The sequence below is a fragment of the Delphinus delphis genome, chromosome 3, assembly GCF_949987515.2.
Source record: "Delphinus delphis chromosome 3, mDelDel1.2, whole genome shotgun sequence".
NCBI classification, from domain to species: Eukaryota; Metazoa; Chordata; class Mammalia; order Artiodactyla; family Delphinidae; genus Delphinus; species Delphinus delphis.
Window position 1 is genome coordinate 8,604,151 of NC_082685.1, and position 25,422 is coordinate 8,629,572.

Sequence of the window (25,422 nt, forward strand, 5' to 3'; positions counted from 1 at the left end):
GGATTTCAAGGCAACATTTCGAGGAGGCAACAACAATGGGTGGACTTCTAGGCAGGGCTTCGCGCAGTTAGCGTGAGATCCCAACACTCCTGGGGGGCAAATAAGAGATTTGGGGGGTGATAACGAGGGACCCCTAAGATAAGTGAAGCCATGAAAATGAACAGAGCCCACATTTATTGGGGACTTGTGCTAGGCTCTGTGTTGGCTGCCTGGGTGGCTTTTATAGGGCCCCTTATCTTTGAAGATCTTGTGGGTGGGGTCCCCCGTTCCCTGTGTGCAGTGCTGAGGTAGAGTGCTTGGGGGACAGCTAAATCCTGAGCCATCGTCTGCCAAGGGTGCTACTTGTAACCGGCTCTTACCCCTGTCCCCCTCCCCCCTTGCCCTTCTTCTCCAGGTAGCTGGTCTCTTTACCCCAACAGCAGGGACTTGGCGGGGCGGGGAGAGGGGTCAGGTGGGGACTCCCACCTCCATCAGTTCCATCTCTCAGGCCTCTGACCTGCCTCCTGTGCCTCTGACCTGAGCTCCAGAGAGGAACCTTGTTGAAGATCTTGATGGCACTCAGCATTCATCCGCTCTCCCCATCCCTAAGGCCACACCCCCTCCTCTCTCACCTGGAGTACCCTCCCCAATGAGGTCTCTCATCGCCTGCCCCGCCTCCCAAAAATCCGTTTCGCACATGGTGCCCAGAGAGCAACTAAAACCCAAATCAAAAGTATTTGTAAATAATATATCTGATAAGGTATTAATATCCAGATTATAAAGAATTCCTACAACTCAACAACAAACCCAATTCAAAAATGGGCAAAAGGCCTTCCCTGGTGGCGCAGTGGTTGAGAGTCCGTCTGCCGATGCAGGGGACACGGGTTCGTGCCCCGGTCTGGGAAGATCCCACATGCCGCGGAGCAGGGGGACCCGTGAGCCGTGGCCGCTGAGCCTGCGCGTCCGGAGCCTGTGGTCCGCAACGGGAGAGGCCACAACAGTGAGAGGCCCAAGTACCGCAAAAAACAAAAAAACAAAAAAACATCTACAGGGACTTCCCATGTGGTCCAGTGGTTAAGACTCCGCGCTTCCACTGCAGGGGGCATGGGTTCCATCCCTGGTCGGGGAACTAGGATCCCACATGCCGTACGGCCAAAAAAAAAAAATTGACATGTGCAAGGATTCTCACAGAACATCTACTGAACTCTGGCAGAAGATACCAGACTTCCAAACGGGCAAAAAAATCTCCATGTAACTGGGTATGACAAAAGAAAAAAGAAAACGAATAAAACAGAGAGAACAAGGTCCTACTGCATAGCACAGGGAACTACATTCAACATCCTGTGATAAACCATAACGGAAAATAATTTTTTTAAAATATTTATTTATTTAGTTGCACTGGGTCTCAGTTGCAGCAGGAGGGCTCCTTAGTTGCGGCTCGCTGGCTCCTTAGTTGTGTCATGCAAACTCTCAGTTGTGGCATGCGGGTGGGATCTAGTTCCCCAAACAGGGATCGAACCTGGGCCCCCTGCACTGGGAGCGTGGAGTCTTAACCACTGTGCCACCAGGGAAGTCCCGGAAAATAATTTTTTATAAAAAAGAATGCAAAAAGAAGAAGTATCTGCCTAAGAACAAGCCAAGATAATTTTGAGAAAAGAATGAGGAGAGACTTGCCCTATCACCTATCAAAATATATTCTAGTGGCAATGACTTTCCAAGTTACCAGGTTAGATCGTGCAGCTATTCCCATTGGGAATTTGTCCTACAGATACCCTTGAACGTGGGTGAAACCATGTGCACACATGCTTACTCACTGCAGCAGCCCAGGGTATGGCAAAGGATTAGAAATGATTACATGAACAAATGCCGATGACATTTGAATGATGAGCTACAACACAACCATAAAATAGAAAGAGAAAACACTGTTTGCCTCCAAGGCCTATTATGTGGGGAAAAAATAGAAAAGATACAGGCTAGAGCTCTATATAGCAGCACACACTTATTTTTGCAAAAGATGGGGAAATGTAACATGTGCACAGATTTCCTTGTATCTGGATAAAATGTCTCTGGAAGCCAAAAGAGGAAACCAGATAACATTAGTTGTCTCCCGGGGAGGTGACAGTGGTGGCTGATGGACAGAAGAGGGAAACATTTCACTGCCTATGGCAATATCAAAAAAAAAAAAAAAAAAAAGGAAGATTTACAATTATAATGAATAATTTTAAAAACTGTTATAAAAAGCAAATATCACTAAAATAGTGTGAAACTGACCAGTCAGGAGGGCTGCAATGCACAGGGTCTTAGGAAGTCCCATGGGAAAGAAATCTAACTGCCTTTCACAATGTGGCAGACCCATCTCAAGTATACCTGTTAAGCAGAAACACATTGGCAAACACCAGATTAACAATAATATCAAATGTTTATTGAGCAGTTGTTTGCATATCTCTCTGCTAAGCATTTGACAGATACGACCTCATTAGCTCTTTTTTTAAAAAAATTATTTATTTGTTTTTATTTTTGGCTGTGTTGGGTCTTCGTTGCTGTGCGCGGGCTTTCTCTAGTTGCAGCGAGCGGGGGCTACTCTTTGTTGCAATGCGTGGCCTTCTCATTGTCGTGGCTTCTCTTGTTGCAGAGCACGGGCTCTAGGTGCGCAGGCTTCTGTAGTTGTGGCACACAGGCTCTAGAGCGCAGGCTCAGTAGTTGTGATGCATGGGCTTAGTTGCTCTGCAGCATGTGTGATCTTCCCGGGCCAGGGATCAAACCCGTGTCCCCTGCATTGGCACGCAGATTCTTAACCACTGCACCACCAGGGAAGCCCTCATTAGCTCTTGACACTAGTCCTACAAGGCAGCAAGCATGACCATCCCAAGTTCATAGTTGGAAGCTAAGGCCCAGAGAGGGGAAGCCACTTGCCTGAGGTCACACAGCGAGAAAAAGGTGAAACTGGCAATCTTATTTACATGGCATGTGGTCCTCCAGGTCCTTTGTTGATATATTTAATATACATCTTGAGGGCCTTCTGTGTTCCAGGCATTGGTCTAATTGCTGGCTGGTGATTTAGAGGTGAGCAAAGGTTCAACAGTTGAATCTGACTTCTTCTGCAATGAGTGTCTTGCTCTAGCTGCAGTCCCCAGGAGAGTGGACACTTGCTGAAGAAGGGCCCAAGGACCATGCCTCTAGCAGAGGAAATATGAGTTTTTAACCAGTTAGGGGAGATAGTGGGCTCCAAGGGCAGGAGCTGGGGGAAGATAAAAAGATCAGATTCAAGGGCCTGGTTAGCTCCTTGCTTGTCCTGGATCCCTCAGGAGCCTGTGTCAGGCTCATGATCTTGGAAGGTTCTATGGTTTGAACGTTTCTGTCCCTTCAAAATCACTATGTTGAAATCCTAACACCCAACGTGATGGTATTAGGAGGTGCATAGGTCATGAGGGTGGAGCCCTCATGAATGTGATTAGTGCCCTTATAAAAGAGGCTCCAGAAAGATGCCTTGCCCCCTTGGACCTTGTGGGGACATAGTAAGAAGGCATAGGCTATGAACCAGTAAGAGGGCTTTTGCCAAAATTCAACCATGCTGGTACCTTGATCTTGACTTCCCAGCCTCCAGAACTGGGACAAATAAATTTCTGTTGTTTATAAGCCACCCAGTCTGTGGCATTTTGTTATAGCAGCCCAAACGGACTAAGACAAGGAAAGTCAGTTCAGAGGGGTGGGGCATCCAGACAGGAGTAAGGCACAGGGAGTCAGTGAGGCTGACCACCCCCTCTTGGGCTCCTCTTAGGGTGGGAAGCAGGAGGCCCTCTCTGTGGGTACCGTCTGCTCCAATCCCCCCAAGCAGAGCTGCTGGCGGGCTTCAGCAGACACTGAACACTGAGGCTGCCTGGCCTTGGTATTTCTCGTGGACCGTTTTGAGGATGGGTATGAGGTTCTGGAAGGTCGGGCGGAATGAGGCCTCTGCTTTCCAGCAGTTCTTCATGAGGCAGTAGATCTGGGGAAGGAAAAACTGAGGCTGTGATCTCTGCTCTCTCCCTGGTCCGATGGTGGGGGCAGGGGGAAAAGGGAGGGTCTCACCTCACAGGGACATTTCTCTGGCTGTGGCAGCCTCTCCCCTCGTTCCAGTAGCTCAGTGAGCCTCAGCACTGTCATCTGCCCCTGGGTGAGGCCTATGAGCTCGATGAATTTCTACAGAAGAAACAGGACAAGCTCTTTTTAAGAGGCGGGGTTGCCTAGATAGAGGTCAAGCGTCTGAAGCCGGACGGCAGGAGTTCTAATGCCATCTCTACCACTTCTCAGCTGCATAACATTGGTCTTATGACTTCGCCTCTCTGGGCCTCAGTTCTCTCATCTGTAAAATGGGTGATAACATCTACCACCTGGGGTTATTGTGAAACTTAGATAAACTAATATTCATAGAGTAAGTCTGAATTAGGTGCTTGCTATTATTATTAAGCCTCAGCAAGTTGTTTTTGCCTGTTCAGAAAAATCTTTTAATTTTTTAAAAATTTTTTTAATTTTTTAAAAAAATTTTCCTATAAAGACACTCTGATTGGCTTTGGGAATAAACCCCTAACATACTCTAGGCTCCTCCCCTCAGCCAAGGACTACACAGTGAGTGGCTTCCTGGAGGGCACGTGAGTCAAGCTGGGCCAATCAGAGAGTCCTGAATTATGCTGGAAAGAGAAAGACCCTCCTCCCCTCAGCTGGGTCCACTGTTGCCACAACAAAGGGAAGGCTTGCTTAAGAAATGCTACCAGTGGTTAAGACTCGGTGCTTCCACTGCAGGAGGCACAGGTTTGATCCCTGATCGGGGAACTAAGATTCCACATGCCGCGTGGCACGGCAAAAAAAACAAAATGCTACCATGGAAATCAGCAGAGCTGAGAGATGGAGAAAATGGGATTCCTGATGGCATTTGAAGGTCTAGATCAAGCCATGTTCCCACTGTCCCCTTGGGGTTTGCAAATGGCAGAATAAGCCGTTCCTATCTGAGTGGGTTTCGGTCACAATCCAAGCCCTCTGCAGTGTAACTGGCCCACTTTACAGAATGCGACTGTGAGGCTCAGGTAGGTTAAGTCCTTGCTAGGGTGGGGGAGCTGGGAACTGAATGCATGCCTCGCTAACTCCTCTAGGATGAGGTCGGGGTGCGGGCCTGGCTCTCACCGAGGGGGGGCTCTGGGTGGAGTCACAGTAGGTCAGCAGCTCATACATGGTGACCCCAAAGGACCAGACGTCAGACGCATAGTAGAACTTACACTCCTTCAGGCACTCCGGGGCATACCTGGGGAGAGAGGGCACTCAGGCCTTGGGCCAGACCGAGCTGGAGTCCTTACCTGAGGCTTAGGAGCCCTGTGGTCCCAGTTAGGGCCCCACCCTTAAGAGGGGGGGCAGTGTCACTTGACCCAGGCCCTGTCGTCTGAGACCCCGGAATCCATCTCCTCCACCCTGTCTGCTCCAGGTGACCCTGGCACCCCTCCCTCCGGCTGGGTCCCGCTGGTTACCAGAACACGGGACTGTCCCCATCCTCGCGCACACAGTAGTACTCATGGCCTTCGGGCACGGCCTTGGCGAGACCGAAGTCCCCAATCTTGACCAGCCTGTTGTTGTCCAGCAGCACGTTGCGTGCGGCCAGGTCTCGGTGCACGTAGTGCTGCGCGTGCAGGTAGGCCATACCCTGGGGGTGGGGCAAGTCAGGATCAGCGCGGGGGCAGGACCGGGCCTGAGAAGCAGTGACCAGGATGGCTAGGGGACAGTCAAGTTGGCGGGGACCAGGCGCGAGAACGGGCAGGATGGCAGCTGGGGCCAGAGAGAAAAGGAGCAGAGCCAGACAGCAGAGGTGGAGCCACATGGGGGGCTCCCCCGGGGCAGGGGGCGGGAGAATTGGGAGGGGGGTGGGGCCCTGGGCCAGTGGGGGTGTGGCCAGGTGATCTGCTGAACGGACAAGGATGGAGGAGAGCAGGCCCAGCGGGGTTGGCGGGGGAGATAGGGAGCTCAGGCCAAGCCAAAGAAGGGGGCAGGTTCTGGGAGCAGGGGCAGGCTGGCCCACCTCGCAGATCTGCTGGGAGAAGAGCAGCAGCTGGGCCAGCCCGACATTGTGCCGAGGCAAGTAGTCTCGGAGGCTGCCCAGGGGCACGTACTCCATGACCAGCTGTACCGACTTCTCGCCTGACACCGGAGAGGAGCGGCCCGTAAGGGTGGTAGAGACCTGGACCACAGGCTGCCCACCCTGCACCCCCTATCCCAAGGTGGGGAGGGAAAACCAAGATCCATCCACACTAGGACCAGTCCTCAGGTGGGGCGGACCCATCCTGAACCCGTCCACAGGCAAGGGAGCTGACGGTGGCTCTCACCCATCCTGGCCCCAGCAGAGCACCTAAGGATGGAAAGGAGGCAGCCGGGCCTCGCCCACCTTGGTGTCTGCAAACTGCATCTTCCAGCCTGGGGCCGAGAGACTCTAATTGGCCAGGTCCTGCTGGCCCCGCCCACCAAGCCACACCCAAGCCATAGCCCCGCCCTGTTACATCTCTAGGCCCCGCCCACCTTGGTCCTCGCAGCAGCCCTTGTACTTGACAATGTGCTGGTGGTAGAGTGTGCGCAAGATTTCGATCTCTCGCCTCCAGCCTGTACGGAGCTGGGGACCGCAGCCTGCCTTGAGGGCCTTCACGGCCACCATCTCACCAGTGCCGTCATTGGTTGGATCGTAGCAGTACAGGCTGACCTTTCCGAAGTGACCCTGGCCGGAGCGTGCAGGAGCGTCAGCCCCACCCCCAGCTCCCCAGGCCCCACCTCCAGGCAGGTTTGTTTGGAAAATCCAAGGCCCCACCTACTCCATGTGGATGGGTCCCCTTGGGGCTGAGGCCTCCCTTTCAATTCCCCGGGGCCTCCCTTGAAGCTGAGAGTCTCTAAGGCCAGGGCCTTGGAGCAGCCCATGCCCCGCCGCCGGTCCTCCAGGCCTCGCCCTTACCTCACCCAGATCCCTGATCTTTTTCAAATAGCGCTTGTGGAAAACCGTAGGATCTGACGCCGGTGAGTCCGGGTTCACAGACAAGACATCAACGAGATCTGGAAGAGCTACAGTGGGTGAGTCTGGAACACAGCCCTTTCTCCAAAAGGGTCCACACTTGGGGACACAGAAAGCCAGCTACTGCTATCCCCAGCATCCGATCCCAGAGATAAGCAAACTGTTTTTTTTTTTTTTTGCAAGGGCTGGAAAATTCCTCTTATTGTCCAAAACACAGAGCTGGCTGCACCATAACCAACGCCTGGGATGTTCTGAGACTGGGTAAAGGGCACAAACTTTTCATTAATAACCAAAAAATTTGCCAGGGTCTAATTCATCCAAAGAAGCCGTGGCTCTCCCCAAGCAAAACATAAAGGAGAGCTTGGGGCTTCCCCTCCCCCTTACTTAAGTGAATTAGAAACCGGCACACACCCTAAGCCACTGTACAGAGACTTGGGTGCACCATGCCTGAGTCAGCAGGGATCCCAGCCCCTCCCCCCCTCCAGGGTCCCCGCCCTGGAGTGATGCTCACTTTGGGGCTGCAGCTGAGTGAGGTCACGCAGGATGGTGCGGAAGGATGGCCGCTGGGCTGGCTCATAGGTCAGGCACTGGCTGGTGAGTATGGCCAGCTCTGGGCACGAGGGCTCAGGCAGCTTCTGCTGCTTCTGGTAGAAGCGCTCTTTCTGTTGGAGAGAGGACCGGAAGGAGTCAGTGTACACCCTCAGTCCCCTTCCCCAAGAGGCAGAGTCAAGTCCCCAGAGCAGGGCTAGACCAGCCAGGTCCTCGTTCTTGTCATTCCCATTTTACAGATGAGGCCCCTGAGCCTCGGCAACGGGATGCAGACTTGCCCACCACCGCAGAGTCAGGATTGGAACCCAAGGAGAGCAGGCTGTGCTGTGCTGGAGCATCTCACACTTGGCCCTTCCTGCCCTGCCTTCCACCCACCTCTGCTCCCAGAACGCTTTTGCATACTGCAGCTCCCTGAATGCCCCAAAGCCTCCCGGCCTTTGCATAGGCTGTGTCCACCACCTAGGCTGCTCTTCCTAGCCCGGGACACTGATATTTCTGCACTTAGATTAAAACCTCCTCTGGGAAGCCCTGCCCCATCCCTCAGCTGGGTCAGGGCCATCCTCTGGGTCCCCTTCCTCCCGACAGCCTGTGCCTCCCCCTTGATGCCCTGGTCACTCTGCCTAAAGCATGTGATCTATTTGCTTTGTGCCATAACGACCTTATAAGGTTGGGACTGCAGTTCACTGCAACTGACAGATGACCTGATGGAGCCCCAGAGAGATGAGGCTGCACAGCCAGAGGGGAGGCAGCTCTGGACCCTGAATGTACCCTCTGGACTCCTTGGCGGTGCCAGCCTTCTTTGTGCGAAGGGCCCAGGGGTCCCCTGGACATACCTCGGAGGGGCTGCGGCCCTGCAGGGGGGCCTCCCCATCGAAGCAGATCTCCAGGAGGGTGGCACCAAAGCCCCACTTGTCAGCTGCAGTGCTTAGGCTGTTGGCTCCACCGGACAGGTACTCAGGGGCTGTCCAGGGGATCCGCTCCACCCGTTCTGGGGGCCAGAGTCAGAGGTCAGCAAGGTAAAAGGAGCAGGGGAAGCCCGCCCCTGTGCCCAGCCCTGCCTGCGTCCTCACCCTCCCTGGAGAGGACGCTGAGGCCCACACCGGGGTCACTCAGCTTGATGAAGGGGCTGGTGCCCTCCGCCAGCCCCAGCCGTGCCAGGAGGATGTTCCGGCCACACACGTTGCTGTGAACCAGGCTCTTGTCTTCCTGGGGTAGGGGGGAAAGGGGGCGTGGCCACTGGGGGCTATAGACCCCACCCCTACCCCATCCCACATGGTCCCCCCAGGGACAGCCCAAGTGAAAAAGACAATCATGGTCGTTATGGAGATACCAGTCCATTGTCATAGTGACAAGGCAGCACTGGGTCTCCAGTGGGTCCTTCCTGTTTTCCCAGTGCTGGTGGCCAAGGCTCTCAGCCAGGGACAAAAGGCCAGAGGACCCTACTGTGGTCCTCAAACCCATGGCAGGCATGCTCCTTCCCCAGGGCCTTTGCACTGGCTGTCCCCTCTGCCTGGAATGCACTTCTCCCAGATACACTCACAACTACCCACCTCTCCCCTCACCCCATGTCACCTCCGGGTCACCTTAGTGAGGCCTTCCCCAACCCACCTGTTTAAGACATCACCCCTTCCCCAAACTGTATCAAATCCTCCTCTCCACCTCTGCTTTTCTGCCCACAGTTCTTGCTACTTTCTGGCGCACTATGTAATGTAATGTACGAATTATTTCTCGCTTGTCCCTCCCAACTAAAATGCCAGCTCCCCAAGGACAGAAACTTCTGTCTGTTTTGTTCTCTGTTGGGTCCCCAGGGCCTAGGACAGAGCCCGGCACACAGGGGGTGTTCTGGAAACTGGGGTGACTGGACCGGGAAGGGCTGGGGAACAAATGGCAAGAGGGACAGAGGCGACTGCCACAGGGCCTTGGACACCAAGTGGAGGAGGTGGGGAGAGATGGGAGCCACAGGGGTGCGTGAGCAGAGGAGGTTCATGGGAAGATCCAGTGCATGGATGGGTGCGTTCAGGCCTCCATACGCAACGTGGGAGCTGCCCTGGCCCTCCCCACCCGCGCAGGCCCCGCCCGCAGACCACGCACCAGGTAGCTGAGGGCGCTGGCCAGCTGCTGGGCCACTGTGAGCTTCCAGGCCAGGGGCACGCGGCCCCTCTCCCGCCGCAGCCACACGTCCAGGGGCCCGTGCTCCACGTACTCCGTCACCATGATATCTGCAAAGGCCCAGCCACTGCAGGTGCTGCCCACCAGCTTACCCTCCAGGGCGCCAGGGGCAGGACAGGGGGTGGGGGTGGGGGGTGGGGGGTGCAGCTGGGATTGTAGGTGGGGAAGGTGTCGGGCAAGGGTGTGGGGGTAGGCTCGGAAGCGACTCTGGGGAGAGGAGGAATGCAGTACCGAGGGCCGGCGGAGGTGGGTGCAGGGTGAGGCCGAGCTGAATGCTGGCATTTGGGTCCAGGGTGGGGCTGGGGTAGAGAGGAGGCTGCGAGTGAGTGACAAAGGTCAGGACGGGACTGGGGAACCGGGGGGAGGGTGCAGACCAGTGGAGGAAGTGGAGCTGGAGGTTGGGATCCCACAGGGCTGGGGGTGCCTGTGCAGTGAGAGGTGCGCAGGCTCGGCACGTAGGCCAGCGTTGCGGGGAAAGCAGGAGAGACGGACACGTGGTGCTGAGGTCGGCGGGTCTGGGGGCGGCCGTGGGCACCCTGTACAAGGAGGTGCGCACAGAGTAGCGGGAGAGCGGGGGGAGAAGCAGGGGCTGAGGTCTGGGAGGATCGGGGTGGCCAACAAGGCTGGGGTCTGCATGCTGTCACAGTATCGAGGGGGTCAGAGGATACACAGGGGCTGGATTTAGAGGTGTTTGGGTGGTAGATGGAGCTAGGGATGCAGTCTGGAGTCGGGGTGCAGGTAGACGGTTGGGGCGTAGCCAGGGATCAGGGAGCTGCTAAGGGTCATGGTGCGGACAGGGTTTAGGCTGGAGATGAGAGTCGATGGGCACAGGCTGGGGTACGTTCAGGGGTGCGGTGGAGGTCAAAGGTCAGTGTGCAGTCAGGGATAAGGATGCGGGTCAAGAGTGTAAGTGGGGTCGGGCTGTAAATGGGGCAGAGTGGGGTGGGGTGTGTGTGTATGTCGGGGGTGGGGCAGGGCCCACTCACTCTCGGAGCCGTGCACGTAGATGCCGTGCACGAAGACCAGGTGCACGTGGGAGACCTGGCTCATGAGGCTGGCTGTCTCGTAGAAGGCCTGTGGGGACAGGGCAGGTTAGGGGGCTGCAGGCCCTGACCCTGACCCTCTTCACCCTGCCCCCCATCCCCTGGCCACGCTCACTCACCAGGGCGACGTCATGGTGACTGGGATCCAGCACCTTGAGTACCACTCGCAGCTCCTGTTCACAGCCCGCCCCGGGCATGGGGGGGTCCCCGCCATCCACCTTGTCCTCTTCAGGGCCTCCGCCCCCCACTCGCAAGAGGCCCTCATACACATTGGTCCTTGTGCCCTGGCCCAAGTGGGACAGCTGGGGGGACATGGTGTGGAAGATCTCCATGACAACGGCTCCAGGCTGCCTTCCTGGTGTCCCGCGCCCGCAGGGGCCACCCCCGCGCCACGCACCTGGGTGATGTCTTCCTGGCGGATCTGGTGGAAGCTGAGATGGCTGAGGTTGAGTGGCCTGCTGCTGGCCCGAGGTCCCCGTGTGACGATGAGGTTGGAGATCTCTGGGGATGGAAGCAGTCCCTGAAAGTCGGCACGGAGGGAAGAGGACCCCCCCCAACCCGAGCCCTGTGGCACCCCCATCTTGGTACCTCCTGGCCGTGGCAGGCAGCAGTGGCGCAGGGAAAAGCAGTCGTCGCCGGCCCGCAGGGAGCAGCCCTGCAGGGCAACCCGCAGCTCGCGCACGCTGGGGAAGGACCGGTCCCAGCCCTCCAGCGTGACAGTCCCAGCCTGCAACTCGATGGGGAACTTCCGTAGGTGCAAGCCCTTCACGCCGGGTGCCTGGAGCAGGTGGCAGCAGGGGTGAGGGCGGTGAGCAGGGGTCCAGGCAGGGAGCACGCCCAGCCCCAGCCCAGGACCCCCGCCCCAGGCCCACCTGGTCACGCTGGGCCACCGTGAGGATAAGGCGGTGGAGGTGGCTGGTGCTCCAGTGGATGAGGTAAAGGCCGTCCTCGGGCTGCAGCCTGGCCAGCACAAATGGCTCCCTGGGCGGGTGGGGGCACAAAGGGACACCATCAGGGCACCTGGGAGCACTGCTGGACCCACACCTGGCAACAAGGACACACAAAACCTGCCCAGCAGGGCACACTCCAGCTGGGATAAATGTCAGACACACCTTATGTGGTGACACCGTGTCTGAACACACACACGCAGGTAACCCTGTCCCATGCATGAAAACACACACAGACACAGGTACCGGAACAGGCACATGCTCGTGTGTAACAACTGTGGACACCGTGGCCGACAAGATCACACACACACACACACACACACACACACACACACACACACACGGCACACACCCAGCCATAGACACTGCCACTCCCAGGGTGACGCACAATGCAGTCTGTCACACACCGAAAGGAAAAGATCACAGACAGAGGACTTCCCTGGCAGTCCAGTGGTTAAGACCACGCTTCCGCTGCAGGGGGTGCAGGTTCAATCCCTGGTTGGGGAACTAAGACCCGCATGCCGCACAGTGCGGCCGAAAAAAAAAAAGAAAAAAAAGTATGAAAGATCGCAGACACAGCCGCTGTGTAACGTAACAGCACGGGGCACTGGCATCCCAGACTCAGAGGGGACAACTGTCATAAGCACAAACAGGTACTACAAGGTGACACAGCCACACAGACTCTGACAGTTACATATGTGGTACCATAGACTGAATGTCTGTGTCCCCCCAAAATTCCTATGTTGAAGCCCTAACCCCCGACAAAGGCGATGGCCTTAGGAGGTGGGTCTTGGGTAGGTGATTAAGTCATGAGGGTGGAGCCGTCACGAATAGGATTAGTGACTTATAAAATGGACCCCAGGGACTCCCCTGGTGGCGCAGTGGTTAAGAATCCGCCTGCCAAAAAAAAAAAAAAAGAATCCGCCTGCCAATGCAGCGGACATGGGTTCGAGCCCTGATCCAGGAAGATCCCACATGCCGCGGAACAACGAAGCCCGTGCGCCACAACTACTGAGCCTGCGCTCTACAGCCTGTGAGCCACAACTACTAAAGCCTGAGTGCCACAACTACTGAAGCCCGTGTGCCTAGAGCCCACGCTCTGCAACAAGAGAAGCCACCACAGTGAAAAGCCAGGGCACCGCAATGAAGACTCAACACAGCCAAAAAATAAATTAAGTAAATATATTAATTTAAATAAATAAATACAAAAATAAAATGGACCCCAGAGATCTCGCTCACCCCTTCCACCATATGAGGACACAGCCAGAAGACTGAACTTTGGTTATGTAACAGGAGGTGGGGCTCTCACCAGACACTGGATCTGCGAGCACCTTGAATTTGGACTTCTAGCCTGCAGAACTGTGAGAAATAAGTGTCTGTGGTTTCTAAGCCACCCAGTCATTGGCATTCTGTTAGAGCAGCGCGAATGGACTAAGACACACGCTGACATGGCCCATAGGCCACATGGCCCATGTGGCCCGTACAGCCACAGCCCTTGAGAGGCGAAACGACCACTTCACCCTCCTCTGGTGTAGAGACTAGGCTTGGAAGGGTGAGACCTCTTAGACTGACCTAGGGGCCAGTCCAAGTGTCACAGATAGGACAGGAGATACCCAGGCACAGGGCCAATGAGCAGACGAGCTGATGGTCACAAACCCCAACCCGGCAGCATACAGGATGGCCACACACACCTGATGACCACATAAGCCCTGACACTTCACATTCTCAGCCCCACACGTCCAAGCAGGAGCGCTCAGACAGTGATCCACAAGTACCAGGACAGACACATGCCTGCAGGGGTGTAAACACCCACACGTATATCTGAACAGCCACCAGCGTTTGGACAACGCATAGCCCAGCAAAACTCACCCGTCCTGTCACGTGCAAAAACACACACTGACAATTTAAAACGCAGTTGGAGGACTTCCCTGGTGGTCCAGTGGTTAAGACTCTGCGATTCCACTGCAGGGGGCATGGGTTCCATCCCTGGCCGGGGAACTAAGATCCCGCGTGCCCCGTGGCGCGGCCAAACCAACAACAACAAAACCAAACAAGACACACTCCCCAGAGTAGTGACACAGCTGCGTGCCGAATGGGCTGTTAAACATCCAGAGATGCGTGGTGACAGTCCCAAACCCAGGCACTCTCAGCGTGACACACCGTCCATGCCGTGACAGGTGCCCGTTCTCCCCCCATAACCCCTGGGTGCACACATGCACCCACGTGAGCACCCACCGACGTGAACACATGCACAATGCTGTATGAGCAAATCCTTGCATGTGTACACGCACGCACACACAGACACGCGTGTGCACACTAGACACGAATGCTCCCGCACACGTGCATGCACACTCACGTGCACACACAGGCACACACACACTGAGACATGGATGCTTGCACACACATGTGCACTCATATACATGGGTGAACACACAGGCCTTCACACCCTAAGACACACATGCACACACTAAGACACCGACATGCACACACCTCATTCAAACCCCACAGTCCCTAGAGCTCATGCCAGTTCAGTCACCACCACGCAGCCCGCCCGCCCTTCCTGGCACTCACAGCAGGGGTCCGTGGATACCGTCCTGGATACTCATCACCAGACGCGGAGGCGCCACCTCATGGCATAGGTAGTGGCTCGAGTCGGCCGTCAGGCGGAAGTAGCCATCCACCAGTGACACCAAGGACAGGGCCGCAGCCCGGGAAGGCAGGGTCAACTCCTGCAGGCGAGGGGGCGGTGGTGGGGAGGACAACATCAGGCAGATGTCACAGGCCAGAGGCTCCCACCGTCCCCCAACCCTCCCCCCACGGCCAGCCCGGCCCCCCGTCCCGGGCCCCACCAGGCACTTGTTGTCCTGACAGTGAATGCTGACGCGGCGTTCTTTCAGCACCACGTGGGTGATGTCCTGGAAGTCGCAGAAGTAGGCCCATGGGGCCTCCTGAGGTCTGTACACTGGCTGATTGCCCACCTCCTGGGCCTTGGCTTTCTTCCCAGATGGGCCAGCATGGGGCATCCTTCTGCCGCCACCACCACCACCATCACTGGCAGTCTGGAAACCAGCACGTGGGGCAGGTGAATGGAGCAGGGCAGTGCCTGTTTAGTCCCACTGCACTTTTCCCCGGGGGAGAGGCGGGAGCTGGAGGGACCAGGCAACCCCCCCATCAACCCCAGTGTCACAGGCTGGACAGGAGACCCACCCAGAGAGATACACATGCCAGAAACTGGAACTTCAGGGAGAGTAGAATGGAGGTTCCTCACCCTCTCGGCCCCAGATGCCAGACCCCAGAAATCAGGTCCCCAGGGGGGCAGGCAGACAGAGGACACTCCCCAAGAAACAGACCCCCAGGGACTTCTCTGGCGGTCCAGTGGTTAAGACTCCACTCTTCCAATGCAAGGGGCACGGGTTCGATCCCTGCTCGGGGAACTAAGATCCCACATGCCATGCCGCGTGACCAAAAAAAACAAAACAAAAAACCAAAACAAAACAAAAAAAAGGAACAGACTCCCAGGCACAGACTGACACACCCCAGAGGCACGTGGGGGAAAACCACCTTCGGAGGCCAAGGCCAAGGCTGAGCAAGGGCGCGCCACCCCCAGCTGCCCTGGACTGCTAGATGGAAGAGGCGCCCCACTCACCTCTGCCTGTACCAGCCGCCACTGGATGCCGTCGGTGCCCGACACCAGCACCTCGTGGGTGGGGGGTCCTGCAGCAGACTCGGGCCCGGGGTCGGGAGGGGCCTGTCCGCCATCCCGGATGTAGCAGGGCTCCCCCTCGGCCTGGGCCAGTAGCTCCAGGTGGCACACGGGCACGCGCTCTGTGCCGAAGCGCGGCGCCAGCCGCTCGAGTGTGGCCAGGTACTTCACCATGACAACCTGCTGGGAGAGGCAGCCCGGCTGGAAGGCCCGCAGGAACTTGCGGAAGATGCTCCGCAGGCGCAGCCGCGTCAGAGCATTGTGCTGCCGGATCTGCCGCCGGAAGGAGCGTGGGATGCAGTCCTTGAAGCTGTGGGGACGACCAGGAGGGGCCAGTCAGGGGCCGGGATTGCAGGCCTAGCTGGGTGACGTGGGGCAAGTGGCTTCATCTCTCTGAACCTCAGCTGCCTCGTCTAGAAAACAGACAGGCTGCAACCTACATGGCCATCAACAGATGAATGGATAAAGATGTGGTACTTATATACAATGGAATACTACTCAACCATTAAAAAGAATGAAACAATGCCATCTGCAGCAACATGGATGCAACTAGAGATTGTCATACTGAGTGAAGTAAGTCAGCAGGAGAAAGACAAATATCATATGATATCACTTATATGTGGAATCTAAAATATGACACAATGAACCTATCTACAAAACAGAAACAGAATCACAGACATAGAAAATAGACTCTAGTTGCCAACGGGGAGGAGGTTGGGGGACAGATGGAGTGGGAAGCTGGGGTTAGCAGATGTAAGCTTTTATGCATAGAATGGATAAACAACAAGGTCCTACTGTATAGCACAGAGAACTATATTCAATATCCTATGATAAACCATAATGGAAAAGAGGATGAAAAAAACAAGAATGTATATATATGTATAACTGAATCACTTTGCTGTATAGCAGAAATTAACACAACATTGTAAATCAGCTATATTTCAATTTAAAAAATATTAGGGGGGGCTTCCCTGGTATCGCAGTGGTTAAGAATCCGCCTGCCAATGCAGGGGACACGCGTTCGAGCTCTGGTCCGGGAAGATCCCACATGCCTCGGAGTAACTAAGCCTTTGCGCCACAACTACTGAGCCTGTGCTCTAGAGCCCGCGAGCCACAACTACTGAGCCCATGCACCACAAGTACTGAAGCGCACGAGCCTAGAGACCGTGCTCTGCAACAAGAGAAGCCACCACAATGAGAAGCCCGCACACCTCACCAAAGAGTAGCCCCCGCTCGCCACAACTAGAGAAAGCCCGCACGCAGCAACGAAGACCCAGTGCGGCCAAAAATTTAAAACATAAAAATAAAAAATATTAAAACTGAAAAAAACCCCAAAACAATAAAAAAAAAAACAGGCAGGCTGTCATGAAGGTGGACAGAGAATGCTATAAAGGGCCAGCACAGGGAGGCCAGGTGGTGTCTGGGCCCAGGGCCCAGGACTTTGGAGGAGACTATAGGTCGGAAATCCCAGCTCTTGGGCAACTTCCTTAAGCTCTAAAGGGCTCTGTCTTTTCATCTGTAAAATGGGATCAAACAGTGCCCACTTCTAGGGCTGATGAGAGAATCAGGACTATTGATTGGCATAAAATAAGGACTATGTGAGTGTTGGCTATTATTATTATTGGAGAAGTCGCTATTGTTTTGATCATTAATATGATTATCAATAGAAGGCACAGCTCTGGGAAGGCCCTCTGCTCTTCACAAAGCCATACCCTTCACCCCTTCTCCTGCCCTGCACTTGCGCACCAGCATAGCCCACTTAGATGAGATTTGAAGCCTCATCCTCCACGTCCCAAGCCACCTCTTCCAACCTTTGAATACAAAGATCCTGAAGGTCAAGGTTCTAGCTGCCTTCTGCCCCCACTTCCAAGCTTTCCAGGGCTCCCTAGAGCTCTCAGGGAAAAAGGTTCCCTGACTAGTGCCTGGCCGTCTCCTGCATTTGGGCAATCACATTCCGAGTTCAGTTCCCCTGGAAACTAGGCCTTTACCACCTCCTGCCTCTGGGCCTTTGTATATGCTGTTCCCTCTCCCTCGAATGCTTGGCCAAAGCAATCCACATCTGGATAAAGCCAACTGAACCTTCAGGTCTTAGCAGAAATCACCTCCCCCCAGGAGCATGCTCTGATCTCCAGGCTGGATAGGGTCCCTCTTCTGGGCTTCCCAGCGTCCTGGGCTTCACTGTCACAGCCCTAGTCCTCCAGTGATAACACGACAGGGATTGAAAAATATGTGCTTTAAGAACTGCAAGTCCTGGGAAATTCCCTGGCGGTCCAGTGGTTACGACTCGGCGTGGGTTCAATCCCTGGTTGGGGAACTAAGATCCCATAAGCTGTGTGGCGCGGCCAAAAAAGAACTGCAGGTCCTGAAAGACCCATTTCTCTTGCTGCCTCCTCCAGGCAGTGTGCCCTGATTGCCCCAGCCCTCACTGCAGTGGAGGCTAGCAGCTCTCCAGACTCCTGCCTCCTTTTTTCCCTTGAATTCTAGGGAGTCCTCCAAGCTCACCCTGCTCCAGCCACACTTCCTCCACCACATATCAAGCATGGTACAATCTTAGGGCCTTTGCACTGGCTGATCCCTCTGTGGAGAATTCTCTTCTCCCAAATACCCACCTGGCTCCCTCCTTCACTTCCTTCAGATTTTTGAATTTGAATGTCACCTTCTCAGTGAGGAATTCCCTGATGACCCAGGTTTTTTTTTTAATTTATTTATTTTTTATACAGTAGGTTCTTATGATGACCCAGTTTTAAATTGTACGCCCCCCATTCCCTGACACACCCCTTCTTCCTCTGTTCCTGCTTAATTTTTCCCCATTGCACTTATCATTGTCTAAAACGCTATACATTTTATTTTTGTATTTTGTTTATTGCCTGTCTCCTTCATCAGATGTGACCTCCAGGAGGGCAGGGATTTTTGTCTGTCCTATTGACTGTTGTGTCCAGAACACCCAAAACTAGTACCAGGGACTTCCCTGGCGGTCCAGTGGTTAGGACTCAGTGCTTTCACTGCCAGGGCCCTGGGTTCAATCCCTGGTCAGGGAACTAAGATCCTACAAGACGCTCAGCACAGCTGGAAGAAAAAAAAACTAGTACAAGCATACAGTAGGCAGTCAATAAATGTTTGTTGAATGAATGAAGGCATGACAGTATATGCAAGGTCTACCCTGGCCACCAGATGCCTGGGCATGTCCACCCACCTATGCAGTGTTCCCGCCTCATTCTCAATACCTGATCTTCTTGGCCACCTTCTCAAGGGGGACACCATGGCAGAGAGCGAGGTGGCAGAGGTGCAAAAAGGCCATGCCCAGGCTCTCGTTCTGAAAGTGGTGGATCTCCTCCTCGCTTGACAGCTCCCAGAGCGATGCCACGTCATTTATGAACTCATGCTTGCCCTGGGGATGGGGAATCAGGCAGAAAGGGAGGCATGAGAACCTGTTCACTCCCCAGCTTCTGGTCACTTTGGGGAAGGGAAGGACCCCACATGTATGCCTCCTCTGCCCAACCCTATGCCTGTGGCAGACATCACTAATCAATCACAGCACTTACCCCTACAACCCTAAGAGTCTCAAAACCCTTTGGTTTAGGCAGCCAAAGGATCCCAGATGGCATGAGTTGAAACCTACTAGCTACAGCAAATTGGGAGGGAAGTGAGGACTCCTCATTTGCAACCTCCCTCACAAACAGTCTCACCTCCCCAGCCCTGCTCACACCTGCTCAAAGAGGTACTCAAAGGAGGCGGGGTCCAGGAGTTGCACCCCCTGCTCGGTCTGTTCTGAGGAAGGCTCGGACCCTGGGGGACCACAGCGGTACACAGCCGGCTCCTGGGGATGCATGCCATGCCAGTTCCGGAAATAAAACCTGCAGGAAGGGAGGGGGCGCAGCTGGGGTTTAGCACAGATTCAGACCAGGTCCAGGAAGGTGGGGACAGGGGAGGGAGGGGACAGAACGAAAGCCTTCCAAGGGGACTTCACCCACCTCATGCGGAAGTACAGCATCAGGCTCGAGTCTCTGGACATATCCAGGACGTGGTTTGGAGGCAGCCAGACCTGGGCCTGGACATCGAAGAGGGCAAAAAGATTGAAGCAGGGTGGAGTGATGCCTGGACAGGGGAGAAATGAGTCAGGAGTCAATGCCTGCTGCCGTTAGCCCTGTGGACCCCCAGACCCACTGTCTCCCTTCACAATCCCTCCCTGGGCCTCCTGCCTTGCCAACAGAGGACAATGCAATATGTAAACCATCCTATGGCCTCACAGGAAAACTACATTTCCCAGCCTCCCTTGCAGCTAGGATGGAGACATTGGGCTGGTTTTTGGCCAGTGGGATGTGGGCATAAGGGAGTACATTTTTCCAGGCCTAGAAATAAACTTTCCTGCCATCTTCGCTGCCCCAGGGATGTTGGAAACCCCTTATGCCTAGTGGTGAAGCTATAAGATAGAGGGGAACCATCTGACCTGCATTAGATTTTATGTAAATTTTCATTGTCTTAACCCAGTAGAATTGGGGGGGCTGCTTGTTACTACAGCAAAACCTATCATAGACTGACTAACACAGCTCTACAGACTGCTGGCACTTTGCCTGGTCTCTCTCTAAACTCCAGACCCAGAGAAATATCCAACTACCCCTTGGCTGTCTTCCTCTAGACATCTCGGGCCCCCTGAGATGTGCCTTGTTCCAAATAGATCTCATCTGAGGTCCCCAAACCTGCCCCCTCTCTGCCGGACTTCATCCTTGTCCTCAACTCGTCCCACCCCCTCCACATCAGATTGGTCACAAGTCCTGTACTTTCGGCATCCTCCATCTCTCTGGGATCTACCCACTTCCTTCAAATCCAAAACTCAGCCCTAGTGCAGCCTCCAAACTTACTGTCATTCCCCACACTGGCTGCCCAAGCATCTATTTTTTATACACATCACTTAAAAATTGTATCTAAAATAGTTCAGAAGTATTTATTTATTTTTAATTAAAAATTATTTTCTTTCTTTCTTTCTTTGTTTTGGCTGCGCCGGGTCTTAGTTGCGGCATGAGGGATCTTTAGTTGTGGCATGAAGACTCCTTAGTTGCAGCATGCATGCAGGATCTAGGTCCCCGACCAGGGATCAAACCCAGGCCCCCTGCATTGGGAGCACAGAGTCTTACTCACTGGACCACCAGGGAAGTCCTTCAGAATAATTTATAATCACCTAAGTACCAGCCACGAGAAAAAGAATAAAACCTGGCAAGTACAACTGAAGCCCCCACCTACATCCACCTCCTCTCCCCTCCCACAAAGAGGTAACTATACTCCTGAACTAGAGTTTATCATTTTCATATTCTCTATCATCTTTGAATGTTATAAATTCAAATGCGGTATTATACCATAGGCGTCCTGCAATTTGCTTTTTCATGCTACGATAGGTTTTAAGCTTCACATATGATATATGTAACTTTGGTTAAATTCCTTTTTCCTGGCTGTATAGTATTCCAGTGTTCAACCATATTGAAACTGATTTGTGCATTCTCCTATACACAGACTTTGAGATGGTCTCCTATTTTCACTAAGATAAATGAAGCCACTCTGAACTTTCCCACGTACATCTCCTGGAACACATGAGCTGAGTGTCTGTAGAGTGCACATCTAGGAGTGGAACTGTGTGCCCTCAGGGGATGTACATTTCAACCATGTTAGACGATGCCAAATTGCTCTCCAAACTCATTGCATCCGGGAATTCCCTGGTGGTCCAGTGGTTAGTACTTGGTGCTTTCACTGCCGAGGGCCTGGATTCAATCCCTAGTCAGGGAACTAAGATTCCACAAGCCACATGGCACGGCCAAAAAAAAAAAAAAAAGAAAAGAAAAGAATCATTGCATCCAAGTGTACTGCCCCCCAAAGAAAGAGCATGCCTCCCTATGAGACAACTTCCTAAAGAACCAATCTGTTTCAATCTCTGGCTTAAAACTTCCATCGCTCCCCTTTGCCCCCTGAGAAAGCCCAACCCCCTCAGCACTGAATAACCATGACCTGGACTCAGACAATTATGCTCTGCTTTCAATTCCTACTTCCCCTTCCAAATTCTTGAAAACTATGCTCCAGTTATTCTTAAGATCTTTTGCTTCCTCAAAAAGATCAGGTTCTCTGGGTCCTTGGCCAGGCATGTTTCACACCACCCAGAAAACCAGTACTTCTTTAAGAATCTGCCATTGATGGGAAAGTACAAGGTGTTATAGAAATCTACCAGAAGGCCCCCATCCAGTTGTGGGACAGGGGGTTTGAGAGGACGAGGAAAGGGCATGTAAGCAAAGTTCCCTTGGAGAGACCTTCTCCCCCTCCGGCAGGAGAAACTAACTTTCAGGCACGTGTGCTGCAGGCTCTCTCAACCATTCCATGCTTCACTACTGTTCCTGGGGAAAGCTTTAAGCCCTAAACTCCTCCCTCTGGGGTTTAAAACACTGTAAGATCTGAACCTGGCTGACTTCTGCCCCATAACCTCCTACTTTACTCCCGCCCTCACCCGCCACAGTCTGCTCCCCCTACAGCAGCCAGAGATCATCTGTGACACTTGCGTCCAATTACGTTCCTTCTTCACTCACAGTCCTCTGTGGCTCCCACCTCACTTGGAGTAAAATCCAAAGTCCTCCCTGAGGCCCAAGAGGCCCTGTACAACCTGTGCCATCACCTGCTTGCCCTCACCTACTCCTGTCTCCCCTTCACTCACTCGGCTACAGCCACACCGGCCTCCTCACTGTTGCTGGCAAGTTCCCACCTCAGGGCCTTTGCACTTGCTGTTCCCACTGCCTGACGCCATCTTCCCCAAGATATACCCGTGGCTCAGTCCCTTATCTCCCCAAGTTTTAAATCTTTTACCATGATCTCTGGCCTCCTATACAGTTTTCTTACTGATTGTGTTTCTTGTTGATCCCTGTTAGAATATCAGCTCTACAAATGTAGTAACTGGGGGCTGGCACACACTAGGTGCTCACTCAATGTCCTCTGAATGAATGGGCAGACGATTGGATGGATGAGGCCCGGCGGCTGCCAGCACCTCCACCCCGCCATGGGGCTGATGCCCGGGACTCACCGACTTTGTGTGCAATGTGGAGGCAGACCTCCTCGGCAGTCAGTGTGGCCTCGCTGAAGGTGACCCAGGGCTCCCCGCCACCGGGGCCGGCCCAGTGCAGAAGCACCTTCAGGCCTCCTCTGGTGGCCATGGGCTGAGCTCCATCCCCATCGGGCTTTCTGCCCCTGGTGGTGGCCCCCCATTGGCACAGAGGCATGCTCTTGACAGCTGGCTTGCCTGGGAAGGAACAACATCCTGTCAGCCCCAGGCCTCAGCCTGGAGGCCCCTTTGAGCACCTCAACCTTCCAACCATCCAGACTGAGGCTTGGGGGGAAGATTCTGGACCCCTGCTCGCTGTGCAAACTTAGACACCCAATTCCCCTTCCTGAGCCCCAGTTTCCACAATCGTTTGATGGAGTTGGGGTATGTGTCCCCACCTACCAGATCAGTCATGAACAATAACACCACCAAACCCCTTTATTGGACAAATTCACCAATATAAAAATCTGCTCTGTCCAATAAATTTTTTTTTACATCTGCTCTGAACCCACCTTTCCAAAATAACCAGGAAGACAGGGGTGGCCAGACAGACCTGGGGGTGAATCCTGTGTCGACTCAGATGAGTCACTTAGCCATGCTGGGCCTCGGTTTCCCCATCTGGAAAATGGAGATGCTGAGAGTGTTGCCATGAAGAGATGATTGTGAAGTTTCTACATTCTTTTTTTTTTTAACTTTTAAACTAGAGTTGTAAGTGAATTACGCACCACTGTCACCATATTACAGATAGGTAAGGACTTACTATTGCCATTTTGTTGTTTTCTCGTTGTTTTGTACATCCATTGTTCCTTGTTTCTTATCCTGCTGTCTTTCTTTGTGTTTGGATGTAATTACTATAAGATTTTTCCTTTGTGGTTACCCTAAGTTTAATGTTACAAGTTTAAGACATTTTATGAGCCTTACATAACATACCTCACACTTGTAACACCCTATTTTAAGCTAATAACAGCTTCACTTCAATAGGACTGGTAAACATTATACTTTTCATTCTCCTCCACCTCATATTTTGATTACTGCTGCTACACTTTACATGTTTTTTATATTGTGTAACTAAAACAGATTATTATACTACGGTTATTTTTTCTACATCCTTTTTTTTAAAAAAACTAGAGTTGTAGATCAATTGGGTTGTGATGTTTCAACACAATTCTGCATGTCACATGTTCAGTACCTTGATACAGGCATGAAAAAATAACAAATATGATAAAAACAAGAATGAAGTCATTATTGGTTTTATCATCATAATCCTTTTTCTCTTTCAAGCTGAGATTCCTGCATACCACATCTACCCCCACCAGCGACCCCAGTCCCTGCTGGCTCCCTGAGCGGAGAAGGGGCTGTGTTCAGCTCTTTCCCCAACAATCTGGAACTTTTCGAGAGCCAGGCCCAGGGCTCAGGCCTCCTGAGGCCTCCAGTATTTGCAAGGAGGGGCTGTCAGCGATTCGACCGATGTTACTGGTTTAAGACAGTGATGGGGGAAAAGAGAAGGTTGTAATAGCACAATGTCGGAGTCGTCAGGAATCAACTCCTCTCTGAACCTGTTTCCTCATTTAGAAAATGGGCATAAAACAGTCTCTCTCTCAAAGCGTTGATGGGAGGATTCAGTGAGGTGAGACAGGGAAAGGGCTCCGCACCGGGCCTGGCGTGCAATAAGTGCTTGATAAATGTTCGCTATTATTATCTTATTAACGTTCGAGATAAGATCTTGGGGATGGGGTTTTGCAGGTGCCCATCTCCTCCCTCCTCGTCCCCATCGGGCCCAGACCCAGCTTTGAAGATGAGGTCTGGGTGAGGTCCGCAGCCCCCGCCCCCCAACAGAAATCTCCAAACCCTTCTGGCAGGGGCGGGAACCGCGACGTGTACCCACCGGGCATCAATCAGTCCCAAGGCAGTGTGGGGGCTTCTACCCACCTCCTGCAAAGGGCAGTCCCGCCGGCCGCATCCTTCTTGATGACCTCCCGGGCGCGCCCCCTCCCGCACCCTCTCCAGACTCACCCTTTCCGGGGAACTCCGGCTCGAACCTAGGATCCCGCCCCGCCCAGCAGCCAGGGTCAGCCGCCGCTTGATCGCCGCTGGGACGCCGCCTCCCATTGGCTGCCTGAAACGGGCACACTCATTGGCGGCCGCTCTGCTCCGCCCCCTCGCTGCTACGGCGGCGCTCCCATTGGTGCGGGCTTCATGCTTTGCTCAGCAGCGGGCGGGAGTGTGAGGTCTTGCCGGGGCAAGGCTGCTTCCATTACCCACGCGGGCGGTGGGCCTAAGTCAGGCTTCCGTACCTGAACTTGGTGCAAGCCCAGGTCCTCAGCTCGGCAGTCTTTCAGTCCTCCAACTCCCCTGCCATATGGCCCTACATCTGTCCTGCCTTTCGTCCCTGTCTGCCTGGCCAGCCCTCCTTGGCGGCCTGAGACCCCCTTCCTCTAAGGGAGGCATTTCCGGCCCACCAGCTCACATCCCTTTTCTGATCACCTGTAGCCCTGTCCTCCGAGGGCCCCTTGCTCTCAAGGTAGCAGCTTGGACGTCCCACCTGATCCGAGTTCTGATGCCTACACAGTAGGTCGCTGTCATTTTACAGAAAAGGCTATGCGCTGAGCCTTTTCCACGCGTTATCTCATTTGATGCTAGCAGGAGTTCCTCTGGGGACTGTTATCCCCATTTCTCAGAGAAAGAAACTGAGGTCCAGAGAGGTGACAGACTCTCTCCTTGACCAAACTGTAGTCTTCTGAACCTTCTTCTCGACTACTCCTCAACCTTGGCAACAGTCCTGTCTTTGGCCTGCACAGTACAGTCTAAGCAAAGAATCCTTCTAAGTCATCCCCCAACCCTTGATATCTGAACAAGTTTCTCATTCCCCACCATCGATGTATACATCCTTGGCCTCTCTTTAGCAAGAATCCCCCTACCCTCAATGTCTCCATGGACCTCACCACTCT

At 53.8% G+C, this 25,422-nt stretch overlaps 1 protein-coding gene across 4 annotated transcripts; it reads right to left on the minus strand.

The window, feature by feature from the left end:
• Positions 1 to 2,379: 2,379 nt before the first annotated feature.
• Positions 2,380 to 24,468, minus strand: TYK2 (tyrosine kinase 2). Of its 4 annotated transcripts, none has more exons than XM_060007713.1 (25): positions 24,404 to 24,468; positions 22,987 to 23,092; positions 22,457 to 22,672; positions 19,377 to 19,500; positions 19,112 to 19,259; positions 18,630 to 18,793; positions 15,349 to 15,715; positions 14,552 to 14,761; positions 14,274 to 14,431; positions 11,628 to 11,736; positions 11,344 to 11,533; positions 11,153 to 11,256; positions 10,875 to 11,057; positions 10,699 to 10,786; positions 9,635 to 9,762; positions 8,614 to 8,749; positions 8,377 to 8,531; positions 7,506 to 7,656; positions 6,938 to 7,035; positions 6,514 to 6,706; positions 6,020 to 6,138; positions 5,475 to 5,647; positions 5,137 to 5,254; positions 4,048 to 4,158; positions 2,380 to 3,964 (listed from the first exon to the last, which is right to left on the minus strand). In XM_060007713.1, the coding sequence occupies exons 3-25, from the start codon at positions 22,650 to 22,652 to the stop codon at positions 3,830 to 3,832; spliced, it is 3,558 nt and encodes a 1,185-aa protein (XP_059863696.1). In that variant the 5' UTR covers positions 22,653 to 22,672; positions 22,987 to 23,092; positions 24,404 to 24,468; the 3' UTR covers positions 2,380 to 3,829. The 4 variants fall into 4 exon arrangements, with proteins under 4 accessions (XP_059863696.1, XP_059863694.1, XP_059863695.1 ...); XM_060007711.1 differs by having other exon boundaries at positions 23,028 to 23,092; positions 24,360 to 24,463; XM_060007712.1 differs by having other exon boundaries at positions 23,028 to 23,092; positions 24,404 to 24,462.
• Positions 24,469 to 25,422: the final 954 nt, after the last annotated feature.

Bases quoted from the DNA above. Each gene is read 5' to 3' on its own strand.
- TYK2 (XM_060007713.1), bottom strand. From the start codon at position 22,652: ATGCCTCTGTGCCAATGGGGGGCCACCACCAGGGGCAGAAAGCCCGAT. The intron at 15,716-18,629 runs GTATTGAGAATG...TCGTCCCCACAG, and splicing joins AAGGTGGCCAAGAAGATCAG to CTTCAAGGACTGCATCCCAC. The intron at 11,058-11,152 runs GTGCGTGGCGCG...ATGTCCCCCCAG, and splicing joins GCCAGGAAGACATCACCCAG to CTGTCCCACTTGGGCCAGGG.